The sequence below is a fragment of the Leucoraja erinacea genome, unplaced genomic scaffold (genome assembly GCF_028641065.1).
Source record: "Leucoraja erinacea ecotype New England unplaced genomic scaffold, Leri_hhj_1 Leri_76S, whole genome shotgun sequence".
Taxonomy (NCBI): Eukaryota; Metazoa; Chordata; class Chondrichthyes; order Rajiformes; family Rajidae; genus Leucoraja; species Leucoraja erinaceus.
In genome coordinates, this window is record NW_026576696.1 from 275,635 (window position 1) to 293,837 (window position 18,203).

Sequence of the window (18,203 nt, forward strand, 5' to 3'; positions counted from 1 at the left end):
ATTACTTCAATTTAATAGATGATTACTCTTGATTCCAGTTACTGTTTTGAAGGGGATTTATCAACCCATTGTTGTCAGATCAATGTCTCCAACTGGGAATAAAAGGCTTGTCATCTTTAAAATGACCAGATGTTATGAAGCTTAACATTTCCATGGTTGATCAAAATATTATACACCTTTGCCCCAGTATAGCAATGTTTTCTATAATCAGCCATTTTAACACTACAAAACTAAATTGACAGTTTGTTTTAATTTCTTAAATCTGGTATTTGAAGAGCATGGGCTTATTGGTGAAAGTCAGAATAGTTTGTGCAAACAAAGTCAGAGTTTTAGCACTAATCAGCCCCTTCAGACCACCATTTACATGCAGGCCAAGTTGGCATATAGGAGTAGTTCAATTTGCCTGCATTTGGCCCATATCCCTCCAAGCCTTTCCTATCCATGTACCTGTCAAAATGTCGTTTGGGAGTCTCAGCAATTTGCTTTTTCAGCACCAAGTTCTTTGCCAACACACTCACTATCCACGGTACAATGTAGAACACACCCAGATGAAAAGTCATGGGGATACTCAAAAAGCACAAGAACTAGGCTCATTTAAGAAAGTGGTTTGAAAAAAAAAAGTTAATCAAAGACAATCAAGCTTAGTCAAACCCTTTAGGAAAAACAATTGCCAGTACAGGCCACTAAGAATAAACACGTACAAAAGTTATCTCCAATGATAAATCCCTTAAAAGCAATTGCATGCATTTCCATTCTAACCCCCATTAGACCAACTAATCATTTTCAGATATAGATCAGTACAAATTAGCTCAATTTGTCACTTTTAGCACAGCTATGTCGTGCAATTAAACTGTATTTATGTTGGAGGAATACAACTACAAAATAAATAAAGTCACCCAATGTGAGAGATTCAATACAATTACAACACTTAGCTGGTGAGGATCTCAGACATGAAGTGGCACTGCTCAGAGATTAGTTCTAATTATCTACACAGGAACAAAAAGGATTCAAGTAAAATATCTAGTCTCTCAAGTCAGTTCCATTATTCAATTAGATTTTTGAACCAAATTTCTTCAATCCTAAATCCACCTCAGCTTTGAGATTTTCAATTGACAAGGCCTTTTGGGGTGAGAAAATGCATTTTCCTCAGATCTGAAACAGCGCTTCCCGATTTTATCAATGAATGACTAACCTCCAATTTATGTCCCCTTGATCAGGATATTCGACAAGAGAAATTCTTTTTTTTTTTTTTTTTTTTACTTCTGTCAAATCCATTTTGCATTTCAATAATTAGATTGTCCTCCTAACTGTTTATCCTCAAGATTGCATCCTCTATCCTCAATTAGCATTTTCTTCATGATCCTCAAGCACAGAATTCTTCATTTATCAATCCCTCCGGCCCACAATTGAAATATTACTAAATGAAATCTGACCAAGGCTCGGCAGAACAACTCAAATTCTGCATTTTAAAGGCCAGCCTTCCATTAGCTTATCAGAAATTGAACTGAGTAAGTCATTTCAAAGCTTGTGCCTCATTATACTTCACAGATAAGTAGTTTGAAATGGAAAGGATATTACATGGACATGTAATTATTGTACCCAAGATCCAAACAGTAATGTCAAAGCAATAAATTGCCTTTCCACAGTGGTAGAGGAAAGAATGACAATCAAGACTGTGATGGGGCAACATTTAACTTTGTGCACCAATTAGACTTTAATTGGTGCACTTTAACTACCAATTAGAATCAACACTGATTCAACATCTTAATAAACGGATGGCGACTGACAAAGTATATACCTGGTACCTGCACAAAGTATGCAATCTAAATTTAGAAGCAAAGTTTCACCCTATTCAGATGTTAAGCAGAACCATTCAAGCTGGTGACAATGTAGTCATACAGCTCAGAAACAGGCCTGTCGGCTGAACTGGTCCGTGCTGATCAAGATGCCCCATCTGTGCACTAGTCTCACTAGTGGGTTTGCTCTATATTCCTCCAAACCCTTTCCTATCCAGTTGCCCACTCAAGTAGAATGATTCAAATGTAAAATGAAAATGTACCTCACCATGTGCTTGAGATGCAATCCCAGGAATGTGTGCACTAACTGGTCTATCCCACATAGCTCCACTTTATCAAATTCATGGATATGTTGTTTGTTTCATTTTATTTATATATTTGTAATTTGCTTGTTTTAACGGTAAGGTATCCTTGCGTGTTCTGAAAGGCACCCATAAATAAAATGCATTATTATTATTATTGGGAGTTGAGGACCAGCATTAAAGGGGCTCATTATAGTGAGGAAATGATGCATTATCAACGACTCTAGTCAATACTACCAACAGGCACCACATTAAAATAAAATAGACACTCAAAATGCATACTACACCTCTTTCCACAAGGTTAGATGTCTAGCAGAATTTTACCGTTTAAAGTTGTTCTAGAAACCTACCTAGTTCACTCGTATCCTTCAAGGAAGGAAACCTGCTATCCTTATGGTGTCGCCAACACAAGATCACAATTAGCTGCATTTTTATTTTTTATTTTTTAAAGCATTAAAACCACTCCACTTTAAGAAACCATTGCAAACATCGAGAAGGAAGCAAGCAGACAAGTCTGCAGTCCTGACAGATGATTCAGACAATGGTACATCTAGTCCCATCAATCGTGCCAAGTCTACATAAATATTTGGGGGCTTTCTGCCAGGTTTGTCAGTGTTTGTTTACAGAGCTGGGACAAAGGAGAGAAGTGGGATTAACCCAAAGACACTACAGTTTCTACAACTCCACAGAGCTTATCAACTACTCAATTGCTCAGAATTGTACAATAGTAACATTTAAATTGTATTAGTCCGTCATGGAACCAGCTACCTCTATCACCATTATGTACCCATAGGTGCTAACACAATGGTAAACAGGAGTTGCAGCCTTTAGCCTACACTTGCTCAGAGGCCCATGGAATCAAAAAACCCAAGCAATGACACAATACTACCAGTCATCCTCCTGCAGCTGTACCTAGCTTAAATAACATTTCGAAATACTCAAGGCAGAACATACTGGAGAGGTGCTTCAGAGTGCAAGACCACATTCTTAGCATCACCTCTAATAACACAAGAATGATGCATTTTGTTTAAATCACAAATCGGGAGACGCAATAATCAAATACTCACCAATATAACCATTGTATTTATTTGTGACAGTAATCGCCACACTCTTAGAGCAAACAGGAACTACCTCCACATAAATGACTACCTACATGCTGGCATGGCAAGCCCACAGGACTACACAAAACAGTAACGTCCACCTTTTAAAGGCTATGCAAGAGTCACTATGGGGTAGCAGGTAGTCCACTACAACACCCAGACTCCTAGCATGGCATCTCTCTACCAGTATGCCAGGCAATTATTGTCATATGTACCGAGGTACAGTGAAAAGCTTTGTTTTACATGCTATCCAAAATGATCACATATACCAGTTTTTGCGACCTGGCAGCTGCAGCCAGTCCCGGGGCTCGCAGATGACCAGGCAACTGCAAACTGCAGCCAGACCCAGGTCACACAGGTGACCTGGGCGTTGCAGCCAGTCCCGCGGCTCGCAGGTGACCTGGGCGCTGCAGCCAGTCCCAGGGCACGCAGGTGACCTGGGAAGTGCAAAAAACCAATTGAAAAACACGTGAAAATCACCAAGTGTCACACTAGTTAGTATGTATTATTAGTATGCATTATTACTATTTTATGTATTATTACTAATTAAATCAGTATGTATTATTATTGTAGTAGCCATTTAGCTCAACTCAGTATGTTATAACTATAACCAATTAACTTTAAATTTTATCTACCTGTAATTATGTGGGTGGGATTTATTACGTAGTCGGAGGCGTGTTTACTGCTGGGATTCTCGCGCAGATACCCTAGTAGTTTTTAGTGTTAGTTTGAAGAAGCATGGGGGAGAGGTCACAGCTTTCGACCATGCACGAGTTTGACTATGAGCAAGATCAAAATGTACTTAAACAAGATGTTTGGGTAAACTATTAATTAAGATACAGTGCTTTGCAAGATTTATCTTTCGACGGCATTGAAAGGTGCGTGGAGAGCTCGTAAATGAGTTTCAATAATCTCCTAACCCAGTCTTCAATCATAGTGGCTAGAGGAAAGATTCCTTGAATGATATAATAATCTGCCAGTACAATTATTGCAGAAGGGTTTCGGCCCGAAACGTCGCCTATTTCCTTTGCTCCATAGATGCTGCTGCACCCGCTGAGTTTCTCCAGCAATTTTGTGTACCACCAGTACAATTATTACCTCCACTTATTAACTATGGCAATAGACGTGGCCCTCCATCTGCTCACAGGCATGGGTCCTGGCCCCTATGCAGAACAAGGTTGCCGACCCCCGACATATGCCATACATAGAGTCAAACTCAAGTACTATAGGTAGAGCAAAGAAGATGCAGAGAGCAGCACATATAATTTTTAGCATTGCAGTGCCCAAGTTCTCTAGACAAAGTCCAATGTCCACAAATGGGACAGTGGTGAATCGAACTGTACCCTAGCTTATGGGAGAACCATTCCGAAGCCTGATAAGAGGGGAAGCTGTTCAGTCTGGTGATGAGCACTTTAAAGTTTTTGTTGGACCGGAACAGGGAGGAAAAAAAGAAAAAACTGGAGTGGGACATGTCTTTGATTATGTTGGCTGCTTTTCTGAGTCAATGCAAAGTGCAGATGGAGTTAATGGTGAGAAGGCTGGTATCTGTAATTTATTGGGCTACATACACAACTCTGCAATTTTGTGTAGTCTAAGGCAGAGCTGCTCCCAAACCAAGCTGTAATGCAAGCTGACAGCATGCTTTCTATGCAGAGAGAGGGAAAGCAAGGGCTATTTGAAGTTGGAGAAGTCAATGTTCATACTGCTAGGCTGTAGCTGCCCAAGCAAAATATGAGGTGCTGTTCCTCCAATTACCCAAGCGAAAAATGAGGTGCTGTTCCTCCAATTAACATTGACTTCTCCAACTTCAGATAGCCCTTGCTTTCCCTCCCTCCATCCTCTCCCCAGTTCTTCCACCAGTCTTACTGTCTCCGACTACAATCTATCTCTGTCCCGCCACTACCCTGACAGTCTGAAGGGTCTAAACCCGAAATGTCGCCCATTCTTTCACTCCAAAGATGATGCCTGTCCCATTGAGTTACTCCAGCATTTTGCGTCTACCTTTGATTTAAACCAGCATCTCCAGTTCTTTCCTACACAGCATGCTTTCTATGTTGCATCGGTAGGAGTTTGTAAGAATCACTGGAGACATACCCAACTTCATCAGACTCCTCAGGAAGTAGAGGCTTTGGTGTGCTTTTGTAGCCATCGCATCAATGCGGTTGGTCCTCAATAAAGCATTAGTAATATCATTACTAATGTCTGCACCAATCATGCCAAGCTGAACTAATCTCATCTGCCTGCACATGATCCATATCCTTCCATTCCCTAAACATCCATGTGCCTGGCCACCACAACCCTCTAACAAAGCTATTTCCAAATCCATACTACCAAAACACTATGAATCCCGTGCACCTTAATCTTCTGGATCAGCCTACCACGAGGGACTTTATCAAATGCTAGCTCAGCAAAATTTGGAGTGTGGAATCGTCTTCAGTTCATTCTGTGAAGCTACACCAGAGGACAACATGCGTGCTAAATAGGAAGCAATGTTTAAAGGGCATTTGGGCAAGTTCTTGGATAAGAACAGCGGAGAGATAGATAGTGGAATTAACAGTGGAAGTAACATAGATCAGCAATCAGCAGTTAAGGCAAATTGGATTGGACGACCCGTTTGTGGTGTACAGTCCCTTACGTACTATAAAGCTATTTTGCAACCAAATAAACAAAGTTCTGAAGACATGATACATCTATAAGCAAATGGTCCCAGACAATTAAAGGGATGTTTCCATTCCTTGTGGGCAGCAGAGCAACCTGGAATGCAAGTGATAGCTGATAATTCAACTATCCTCACCCAAAAGTGCCCAATGATCCTTGCTTCACTTTCTTGCGCACAGATGACTGATTGATTCATTTTTTTGTAATAAGCAGGGCACTGGATACAGCAGAACCAAGTCCCAATGGCAATGTTGCTTATTGTGCTCCAGAACTATTACACAATCTAACAGAGCTGGAATAAAATTGTCTGGGTATGTCCAGTAGCAGAATATTGACGAGGGCAGTGCTGGTGATGTAGTCGACAGACTTCAAGAGTGCAAATCCAGGCAAAGTGACTGGCCCAGATGGTGTACCTTGCCAAGTGTTAAAGACGTATGTGGACCAACTCGCTGGATTAGTCACAGGCATATTTAAACTTTCACTTCTGTGTGCAAAGGTTCCCACCTGCTTCAAATGGGCAACTATCAAGAAAGGTAATGGTGACTTGTCTAAGCAGCCAGAATCCAGGCCCATTCTACTCTTTACAGACAAAACTGGCCAAGCACAGCTCCAACTCCATCTACATATTCACCAATGACATCACTTGTCTAAATCACAAGTGGTGGCGAGTCAGTGGAAAGCTAGAACCTGGTTGAATGGTGCTGCAACAACAATCACTTGTCCAATGTCAACAAAACCTAGGAACTAATCCTAGACTTGAGTGGAACTTGGCTTACCATGTGCTAGTTTTGATTGATGGTCGAGTTAGCTAGCAGCTTATTTTTTTTGTTAACATCTCAAATGACGTGTCCTAGGCTCAGTATGTAGATGTGTTTACAATAGTGGCACATTGGCACTTCCACTTTCTTGGAGTAGAAAGATATGGCTCAAATACTAGATCTTCCACAGATGCACTGTAGGTATTATCCCAACAGGTCCCATTCAGCCTGGTGCAACAATTCCAAACATAGGAATGCAGAGACTGCAAAGAATACAGGACTATCACATCCACAGACCATCTACACGAGGCACTGTTTCATGGCAGCACCATCATTATCCCACTATCCAGGACATCCTCAATGGTGGCATCCTCTACTTTCTACAAGGTTCTTAGCCTGCACAACAATAACTCAGCAACAGAACACTACATAGACTTCTTGGGACTACTTTGCACTTATTTTCTAACTGTGTTTTACAAGACTTTAGTCTTTCCTTTGCACTGTCTTGTCAAATTTGTGCAACATACAATGTGTTTTAGTGTGCTGTCCAAGTCTGCCTGTGATGGTCCTACAAGCAAGATTTGTATTGCATATGTGCCTCACCATACATGTGCATATAATACACATCCTGACCAAATCCTCTACCAAGATCTAATGTGGGTGACTGGTCACAAAGTTAAAGTATATAGGATGAATGGTAAATTGGAGCCAAAGGTTGCCTTGGTAATAAAATAAGGGCAGAAAGTATTTTTTCGCCCGAGCCTGTAACCAGTAGTATACCACAGAATTAATTCTGTAACAAACATAGAACATATGTGCAGGAGGAGGCCTTTCAACCCTTCGAGCCAGCACCACCATTCAGTACATTCATGGCTGATAATCCAAAATCAGCACCCCCTTCCTGCTTTTTCCCCCCCATATTCCTAGATTTCATTAGCCCCAAGAGCTAAATCTAACTCTTGAAAACATCTGGTAAATTGGCCTCCACTGCCTTCTGAGGCAGAGAATTCCACAGATTCCACAGAACTCTGGGAGAAAAAGTTTCCTCATCTCAGTCCTAAATGGCCTACCCCTTATTCCTAAACTGTGATCCCTAGTTCTGGACTCCAACACCAGGAACATTTTTCCTGCATGTCCAAACCCTTAAGAATGTTATAAGTTTCTATAAGATCCCCTCTCATCCTTCTAAATTCCAGCAAATACAAGCCCAGATGATGTATTCTTTCATCATGTCAGTCCCGTTATCCTGGGAGTTATCCTGGGAATTAACCTGGTGTGAACCGACGCTGCACACCCTCACACCAGCAAGAATGTTGTCCCTCAAATGAAGAGACCAAAATTGCACAAAATACTCCAGGTGTGGTCTTACCAGGGCCCTGTACAACTGCTCAAGAAGGAACTGCAGATGCTGGAAAATCGAAGGTACGACAAAAATGCTGGAGAAACTCAGCGGGTGCGGCAGCATCTATGGAGCGAAGGAAATAGGCAACGTTTCGGGCCGAAACCCTTCTTCAGACTGATTCTCACTGTACAACTGCAGTAGGACCTCCTTGCTCCTAAACTCAAATGCTCTCGCAATAAAGGCCAACATGCCATTAGCTTTCTTCACTGCCTGCTTTACCCGAGTGCTTGATGTACAAGGACACCCAGGTCTCGATGCACCTACCCTTTTTCTAAAGACTATCCACATTATACCGCATCTGCCCACTCACCCAACCTATCCAAGTCACCAGCCTCATAGCATCCTCCTCGCAGCTCACACTGCCACCCAGCTTTGTCAGCCACAAACTTGGAGATGTTACATTTAATTCCCTTGTCTAAATTGTTAATATTGTAAATATATTACAAGGCACTGAGCCTTGTGGCACCCTTCTAGTCACTGCCTGCCATTCTGAAAAGGACCCATTAATTCTGAAGGTTTTGACCCGAAACATCACCTATTCCTTCGCTTCACCCGCTGAGTTTCTCCAGCATTTTTGTCTACCTTTGATTTTCTAGCATCTGCAGCTCCTTCTTAAACAACCGTTAATTCCTACTCTTTGCTTCCTGTCTGCCAACCAGTTCTCTATCCATGTAAACACCCTACCCCCAATTTCCATGTGCTCTAATTTTGCACACTCATCTTGTGTGGGACCTTGTCAAAGGCTTTTTGAAATTCCAGATACACCACATCTACTGCCTCTCCCCGATCCATTCTACTTGTTACATCCTCAAAGTTACATCCTCAAATAAATTCCAGTAGCTAAGTCAAGCATGATTTCCCTTTCATAAATCCATGCTGACTTGGACCGATCCTGTTACAGCTTTCCAAATGCACTGCTATTACCTCTTTAATAATCAACTCAACGTCTTCCCCACTACCAACTGGTCCATAATTGTGTTTTCTCTCTCCCTCCTTTCTTAAAAAGTGGGGCTACATTACCTACCCCCCAGCCCACAGGAACCGATCCAGATTCTACCGAACATTGAAAAATGATCACCAATGCATCCATGATTTCAAGGGCTACCTCCTTGAGCATTCTGGGATGAAGACACAAACAAAGTACTCGTTTAAGATATGGGTGGCACGGTAGTGCAGCGGTAGAATTGCAGCCTTACAGCACCAGAAGCCTGGATTTGATCCTGACTACAGGTGCTGCATGTACAGAGCTTGCACGGTCTCCCCATGACTCCATGGGTTTTCTCCGAGAGCTTTGGTTTCCTCCCATACTCCAATGACGTACAGGTTGGTAGGTTAATTGGCTTGGATAAATGCAAATTGTCTTGAGTGTGTGTAGGAGGATAGTGTTAGTGTGTGGGGATTGCTGGTCGGTGCGGACTTGGTGGGCTGAAAGGCCAGTTTCTGCGTTGTATCACTAAACTAATTGCACAATGATTTACAGAGGGTGATGGGTGCCTGGAACATTCTGCCCAGGCATGATGGAGGCAGATAAGACAGCGGTGTTGAAGAGGCTTTTAGATAGGCAGGGAATGGAGGGATACAATGTGTAGGCATTGGAGATTTTAACTTGGCATCATGCTCAGCACAACATTGTGTGCTGAAAGGCCTCTTCCTGGGCTATACTTCTGTCCTATGTTCCGAGACATGAAAAACATTTACTAAACGGCTTCATCCAATTCTGGGCTATGTTTTAAGAAACAATGCAAACTTTAGAGCTTATGGAAATATTTACTGAAGTGATTGCAGGGATATGCGAATTTTGATATATTTATTACCAAATGCACAAAGTCAGTTCTGTAGATAATAATAATCTTATTTATATAGCACATTTTTAGTCAACTTACATTGACCCCAAAGTGCTTCACATAATTACATTACATTTACACACAAGCAAAGGTGGGTGAAGTGTCTTGCCCCAAGGACACAACGACAGTATGCACTCCAAGCGGGATTCGAACCGGCTACCTTCCGGTCGCCATCTGAACACTTAGCCCATGTGTGCTGGTACTGATGAGTGCTCCTCGAAACAAACTGTTGAGGCTCTATTAGTTATACTTAAAAGGGTTTAGATACAGGGAAGCCTACCATAAGTCAAGGTGAAGTTAAATGAAGGCAATTGTCTGAAAAGTTTTCAGAAAGCCAACTTTGAGAGAAATCTAGAATCTTATATTTGGTGCAGGTGTTAGAACAGTTAAACTTGCACAAATAAAGAGCTAGTTATGTTTGTTATGAAAGAAAGCCTTGGAGTCAAAGGTATGTTTGTTAATTAGTCTGGGTAGCAACGCGAATAATGTGATGGCCAATTCATTAAAGTTCAACCTCCTACATAACAACCAGATAGTGATCAATTAATCCATTTTTAGTGATCTTTAGGGATAAGTGTCACTTTCTCTTTGAAATGTCATGGGATGCTTAATATTTCACCGAAAGATACCATACACTCAGGACTCCAAGCCTTATAAATTCTTGACCTTCTAACCGTCAAAATGGGCAGCAGCCAAATTTCAGATACGAGAGAGTGCATGTCCTCCAAGCTAAAAGAGTAACATCAAGATACATTAGTAAAATAGACGTAAATTAGATCCAAGACAATACTTCTGCCAACTGGAGTCATAATTTACAATCAGAATCTTTTTTTTTTTCCAAGGCCATGACCTCAACTCAAACCATTCCATGGGGAAATTTCAATGTCCTATCAATGACCTGTGGGCTATTATGCTGGCCACAATTTAATTCATTTTGCATCTCCACAAATGAAGCAATCCAAGCATGCATTCAACACCTGGGCAGTGTTAGGCACAAGATGATAAATAAGAAATAACGTCATGGACAAAGTGAATACTGCCCTAGTCAGAAAACTATAAATGAGGATACTACCAGGACTTAAGGTTGTGGGCCACAGAGAGAGGTTGGGCAGGATTGGACGTTCCTTGGAATGCCAGAGGCAGATGGGTGATCTTAGAAGTGACAAAAAAATCAAGCATGGGGAAGAGGGGGGGAGGTTTCATTATAGGATTTGTGTGCTGTCTTTCCACCCCCCCCCCCCCCCTCAAATGGGAATAAAGAACTAGGGGCCATTCGGTTTAAGGTAAGAGAGGAAAGATTTAATTGGAACCAGAATGATGCCTGGATTGGAGAGATTTGATAGATTTGGATTATTTCACTAACTGGAGGTTGACCAAAGTAGTATATAGAATTCTGAGGGGCATAGATCGAGTAGACAGTCAGAATCTATTGCAGGGGTGGAAATATCAACTACCAGAGGGCATAGCTTTAAGGTCAGTGGGAAAAAGTTTAAAGGAGATGTGCAGTGCTTTTTTTGTTTTTTTAATATATTAACAGAGGATCATGAGTACCTGGAACATTCTGCTGAGGATGGCGAAGGCAAATACAACAGTGGTATTAGAGGCTTTTAAATATGTACATGAATATGCTGGGAATGGATCATGTGCAAGTGGGGATTAGTGGAATTTGGCATCAGATTCAGCACAGACATTGTGGCCGAGAGCTTGTTCCTCTGCTGTTATGTTCTCACCCATGGGGTAATTCTCACTAAGGGGATGACAAAACTGTTGCCAAATTCTTTATCTTGCATGAAGTGTTCTTGAACCAACTTTTAGATATCAGAAATTTACAGCACAGAAGGAAGCTATTTAGCACCTTATATCCACGCTGAACAAAATGGAGCCACAACTTATTCTGACATCCCACCTCCCAAATTACAATTATTTCAGTGTTCAACTACCTTTTAAGATTTTCTGCCCTCTATCCTTTCTGGCAGGACATCAGAATTCCCATCATTCTTTTGGATGGGAAACATACTCATCTTCAATCAAATCTATATCGTGTTTTTGTTTTACATTTGTCAAATAAACCCTTGATTTCTCAATTCAAGATTCTATATTCCAAGCCTCCAAGATGCTCTGTGACATTGAATCCCTGGTCTAGACAATCAATACTCAAAACAGTTCTTGTAAGCCTTCCCTATACCAGAGTGCTCCATCTGTGGAAGTATTCATTGCTTTGGTAATGTATCTAGACATGCTAATGCACATGAAAACAAAGATGAAATAATTTCAAGGTAACATGGATAGGTGGCCTGTCGAGTCTGGACCCTTCAGATGGATTTTAAAGTCTGAAGGGTCCCAATCTGAAATATTGCCGATTGAAAATCAATCTGAAGGGTCCCGTCATCTATCCTTGCTCTCCAGAGACGCTGCCTGACCCGCTGTGTTATTTCAGCAAGCATCTTCAGTTGCCAAGCAACGTCTACAGTTCCTATGCCTTTAAGATAATACCCTTGTTAATCAGGCTAATGACAGCAAGGTTCAATACAATTACCAGCAGGGGGCGCTGTATAATGGCTGCCTCGTCAACGGTCCGTCTCGTCTTTTTCCTCTGGTGTTTTTAGTTTGTTGTAAAATGTATGTTTTAGTTTATCTTTAGTTTTGTATTATGTATAGGGGGGGGGGGGGGGGAAAGAGGTTGGGGGAATCTTTATGTCTTTCTGCAACAGAAATGTGACTTTGTCCGCGTCGTATCACAGTCTGCACTGCGGCCCAACATTGTGGAGCTAGCGGCCTCTTGCTGGCATCTCGGAGCTCCAACCGCAGGAGCTTGTGGATTTTAACATCGTGGAGCTCACAGTCCCTGGTTAGAGACCAACTTCAGGAGATCCAACCGCAGGAGCTTCGACCGCCCCGACGCAGGAGTAAAGAAGATAAGACTTTATTGCCTTACATCATAGTGGGGAATGGAGGAGCCACTGTGGTGGATGTTTATGTCAAATTTATGTAGTTGTGCATCTTGTTTGCTTTTTTGGTATGACTATGGCAAACCAAATTCCTCAAATGTTGCAAAACATACTTGGCTAATAAATTACCATGATTATTATGATGAACACATACCCATGTTGCTCCAAACTATAGAAATTATGCCCCAGGAAAACACTAAATGAACATTTTTTTCAACATAAAAATACTGGCCCATTCAAAGCCTTCGCCATTTAGCTGAGAATAGTTTGTCTTTTGAAGTTTAGGATCAAAATCAAACAGATTTTTAAAGTATATCAAATGACACCGAGCAATGAAGAATAAACAGTTTATCTAAAGGTCAGCCATGATGTAAATGAATAGAGGCACAGTCTCATGTTCAATGGGCTATCAGGTTCCCACTCATGGCTGTAAAGATAGATGGGGCATAAAACGAAATCATTAGCCCAACAAACAATGCATCTCTATTAACCACTTTCTGGAGGAACAACCTAAAGTTACAGGCATTTCAAGTTCCTGCTTAAAATGCTTATTATGCTGGTTGTTCATCGGTGCAACAAAGAGGCAGTGAAAACTATAGCTTTGGTCTAAACCCAAGTGCTACCCTTCAAATTGTGCAACACCATGAGAACCATATTAATCACAACCACATCACATGCAGTTCCGGGCACCTCAAAGTGAAAGTAGTTATGAACAGAGCTGGTCACAACAGGCTGCAGAATTGTGTCAAGTCACAAAATAGAACCAAGATTCGGCAAACGGCCACCTCCCTCTCCTTGCAAGCCCACAGACCAGGGGTGGAAAACCCGGGGGGGCCAGAGGGGACATGTCCCCTCCATGTTTTGAGAGGTGGGGGACATATCCAAGTTTTTGTAATCCGGAGATCGAGGGCAGCGATTGGTGGAGAGAGACGTCAGTCGGCAGGCCATGGGGGCGGGACACGATTCAGCGCGATAATTGGAGGGGGGGGGGGGGCTGAGGGTAGAGCGTGGTGATTGGAGGTGGGAGACGTGGCACAGACCTGCACCTCATCCGCAGCCAGGATGATCCCGGCCGGGTCTCCGGCGCTGCCCCGTCCCCACCTGAGTGCCCCCCGCGGGTGGCCAGAGAGGTCGGCAGCAAAGATCCTCTGCTATAGGATCTTTGGTCGGCAGTCAGACGGGCCAGCGCAGAGAAACCGCTAAACCCAGCTAACTCTGCCCGACCCGCCAGTTGAGCTTACAACCCTTCCTGGACTTGCGGGAAATATGGCCAGCGCGGAGAAGCAGCGCTGGTATCCCATCAGTCCAGGCAGGGCTGTAGTTAACCCGGTGAGACAGGCAGAGTTGAGCTGCATTTAGCGCTGGATTGGGCCTCCGAAGCCTCGCGTGCGAGTGCCCGCCAAAAAATGGTGTCCCCCGTCCCCTCCATGTTTTCATAGCGAGTTCCGCTCTTGCCACAGACTACTTACTACTGCTCCCATTCTGTCTCTCTGAAACCAGCAAGAGTTGACCAAAACTCAGGGGTTATGGGGAGAAGGCAAGAGAATGGGGTCGAGGGGGAAAGATAGATTAGCCATGAATGAATTGCCAAGAAGACTTGATAGGCTGAATGGCCTAATTCTGCACCTATAACATACGAATGCCGTTCTGTCAAAAGGAGCAAAAATTGTGAATCAAAGTTTAAGCTGCAGCAAATCTCCTTCAACCCACCAAAGACAAAAATATATATAAAATACCACATGGAAACAGGCCCATCAGCCCACTGAATACAAATTCTATTCTCAAATTATAACAATAGCGATCCACATCTCTTGTACTCAAGAAATAGGAAAAGATTGATTATCAGGCAATATTTTCACACTGAAATGGCCTCAAAACGACAGATAAAATAACCACGCTAAAATCAAAGATTCCGCAATGACTATAATATTTTTCTGTTCCAGAACATAAAGGCTTCATTCCTTATGGCTCCAAAATCCAATAAGAAACAGGCCAACCAACCCAGTGTAAATTGTGTTAAGTGTGTGTTGGTTTTTTTTTGTAATGTCATGACTGCAGGAATGAAATTTTGTTCAAACCTGTTTGAATGACAATAAAAGGCATTCTATTCTATTCTATGTACCAATCCTTTAAACTACTGGTCAAGTTAAATTGCATTTACATGCCCTGGTCACATAGACAACAACAACTTACCAAAAACCTCAATTTAGAACGTTTGATCTGTAAGGAACCTGAAGTATTTTCCCTTTTCGTCCCCAACCACAACACCAGGTAGGTTTTAAAGATTACTAGTTGCATTACTTAAGAGATTTTGCCGTCTTGCTCAGAAATATTTCAGGTATTTACAATATATTTAGGATAGCTACACTATTTTACTTAAGTAGTCTTGAAGTTGCAATACCCAACTGAGAACATGGGTCATTCAGCGCTTCTATGCAACTAGTTGCCAAGATATTATACTATATTTAGATGCCTTGATTGAATAAAGGACAACACACATGATTCAGCACCGTTTGGTTTAAAGGGTGAAGATAATGTGCATTTTTTGGAGCGTGTGTGGGGAAAGACCAAATTGAACATTCAGGCTGGTGAATCTAACACCATCACCCCTCATTCCAATGCAAGAGAATATGGCATCATTGACAAACTGCACACAGCAATAGGTTTAACAATAGCAAAAGGTGAGGGGCAGGTATCCTCAAACCTATCCAAACCCAGCTACTGCCCCCCCCCCTCGCTATATCAACCCATCCCCTCAGCCTCCGTCACTGCCTCATTTCAAGCCCCTCTCCCTCAAAATCCTTCCACCTGTCAGCTTCCCCTCATCCAGTCCCTCCTCCCTACCCTCAAGCTTCCCACCCCTTAGTTACCCCCCCCCCCCCCCCCCCCCCCACATGGTGTCCCCACGTCAATTTGTCCCACAGGCCCTCCCAAAAGCCCCTACCCTGTAATTCCACCTCACAGCCCCACCAACCATTCTCCAAAGTCCTGATCTCGCCCCCCCTAAATCCACACTCCCCAGCCCCCACCCCCCAATCCCCTCACCTTCCCACCCACTCACACCCTAGACCCACCTGTTCAAACCTCACTCCCCAGCCAACCCCTCAACCCCAGCCCCCGTCTCCCCTCCTCACACCCCAATCCGCTCTCCTCGTATCCCCCGGGCCTTCCTTCACTCTCCATCCCCCTCACTCACTGCCATTGATTTACCCCTCTCCCGTCCCGCCTTTGCCCGCCCCTCAAACCCCCGGCCTCCCTCCCCTCCTACCCCCCCCCTTCACTCACACCTCCGCCCCCCACCCACCCCCCTCTTTCTCTCCCCGGACCCCCCCCCCGACTTACGCGATCTCGTCGTTGTCGAACTGCAGCTCTCCCGCCGTGTCCTCGAAGTCCTCGCCGCCGCCGCGCGCGCTGCCCTCCGCCGTGTGGTAGGGCACGAGCACGGCGCCGCGCGCCCCCGACGAGCGCAGGACGCGCGCCTCCATCACGCCCACGCTCTCGCTCACGTGCACCACCCGCTCCTCGAAGTTGAAGATGCCCGCGTGGTCGTCGTCGAAGATGGTGACGTTGGCCGTGCTGGGCTCGGCCAGGCAGGCGACGTCGGCCAGCGCGCACGCGCGCCGGAGGCGCCGCCCGCCCCCGCCCCCGCCGAGTGATTGGTTCCCGCCAAAACCGTGCTGGTGGTGACGTTGGAGGCGGACGACGCCTCGTTGGCCGCCTCGCCCGTCACTCCGGCGGCGGACGCCTGCGTTGCCCCGGCGACGGAGGCGGGCCCCGCCCCCGCGCCGGCTTTGGGCGAGTGCGCGCGCGCGGCGGTTGGGCCGGCGGCCGTTGGGCTTCCCGCCCTCAGGTTGGTGAGGTGCACGCGGAAGTTCTCGTCCTCCTCGAAGATGTCGTCGTCGATGATGCCCACCACGATCTCCCGCTGCGTCTCGCCCGGCTTGAACACCAGGCAGCCCTCGGTGAACTCGTAGTCGGAGCCGGCGTTGGCCGTGCCGTCCTCGGTGCGGTAGTCGAGGGTGAGTGTGCGCGTCAGGTCGCCGCCCCGCCTCACCACGGTGAGCGCCACCGAGCCGCAGTTCTCCAGGCACTGGTAGGCGGCCGGCTCGAAGTACACGCGGCTGACCGGGCCCTCGTCCACCTCGGGCCTCACCTCCTGCATGGAGACGGCCTTGCGGGCCTGGTCGGCGGCGTGCCGCTTGAGGACGTTGCCGGCGCCGATCATCAGGCGGGTGGCCTGGATGCGGTAGAAGGCGCGGCTCTTGGTCTGCTGGCTCAGCACCTGGTAGTTGGCCAGCTCCAGCAGCTGCTCCATCTCCTTGTCGGGGTGCTTCTGCTTCAGCTCCTTCAGGATGCGCGCCATCTCCCGCCGCTGCTCCTCCTCCTGCTGCTCCTTGCCCGTCACCGTGACGGCGGTGCTGGAGGAGTCGGGGAGGCCGCCACCGCCGCCGCCGCCGTCGTCTTCCCCTCCGGCGATGGCGGCGGCCGAGGCCGAGTGGTGGTGGTGAGAGTTGAGCACCTTGCCGTCCATCTCGATGTCCGCCTTCTCCGGCCTCTCCCCCTCGCACTCGATGATGACGGCCCGGTGGCGGCCGGCGCGGTACTTCTTGTACATGTACTTGTAGAAGAGCAGGCGGCGGTCGGCCACCCAGGCGAAGAGCACGCAGATGGGGAAGAAGACGAAGGTGAGCAGGCTCTCCCACAGCTCGACGACGGCGGGCGAGATGACGGCCAGGATGAGGTAGAGCCAGGCGTAGGCGAAGATGCTCCAGGCGGCCGTGACGAAGAAGACCCGCAGGTGCTTGATGCGGCGCACCTCGCCGTCGGGCACCACGTACACGCAGATGGCGATGATAACGAAGGTGTTGAAGGCGGCGCTGCCCACGATGGTGCTGGGGCCCAGCTGGCCGGCGTGGAAGCCGTGGCCGCACACCTCGATCACCGACAGCAGGATCTCCGGGGCGGACGAGCCGAGCGCCATCAGCGTCAGGTTGGACACGGTCTCGTTCCACAGGCGCACGGTGGTGGTGGTCGTCTCGCCGTTCGGCCTCTTCACCGTGATCTCCCGCTCCTGCGACGTGATCACCTCGATGGACGACATGAAGCGGTCGGCCACGATCGACACGCCCAGGAACATGTAGATCATGGCCACGAAGTAGACGATGGCCCGGGCCACCTTGTCGCCCACCGACGGGTCCTGCGGGTACCAAATGGGCAGGATCACGCCCTCCTTGCACTTGTACGTGCCGGTGCAGTCGGAGTTGTTAGCGTCGCCTATATCAGCCTCTCCTTGCTGAAGGCAGCTGAACAAGACGGCCAGCAGACACCCAGCATTCGTCCACGAACCCACCATGGTGGCCCTCGGCACGAGTCCAGCCTCAATCTAAAATACACA

The 18,203-nt window shown here is 45.8% G+C and overlaps 1 protein-coding gene across 1 annotated transcript in view; it reads right to left on the reverse strand.

Annotated features, from left to right (window-relative positions):
* Positions 1-18,203, reverse strand: part of LOC129694711 (sodium/calcium exchanger 1-like) — a 253,571-nt gene that overhangs the window by 217,232 nt on the left and 18,136 nt on the right. The window contains 2 exon segments of the mRNA XM_055631466.1: positions 16,151-16,425; positions 16,428-18,191. Of these exon segments, the coding sequence (XP_055487441.1) occupies positions 16,151-16,425; positions 16,428-18,191 (2,039 nt within the window).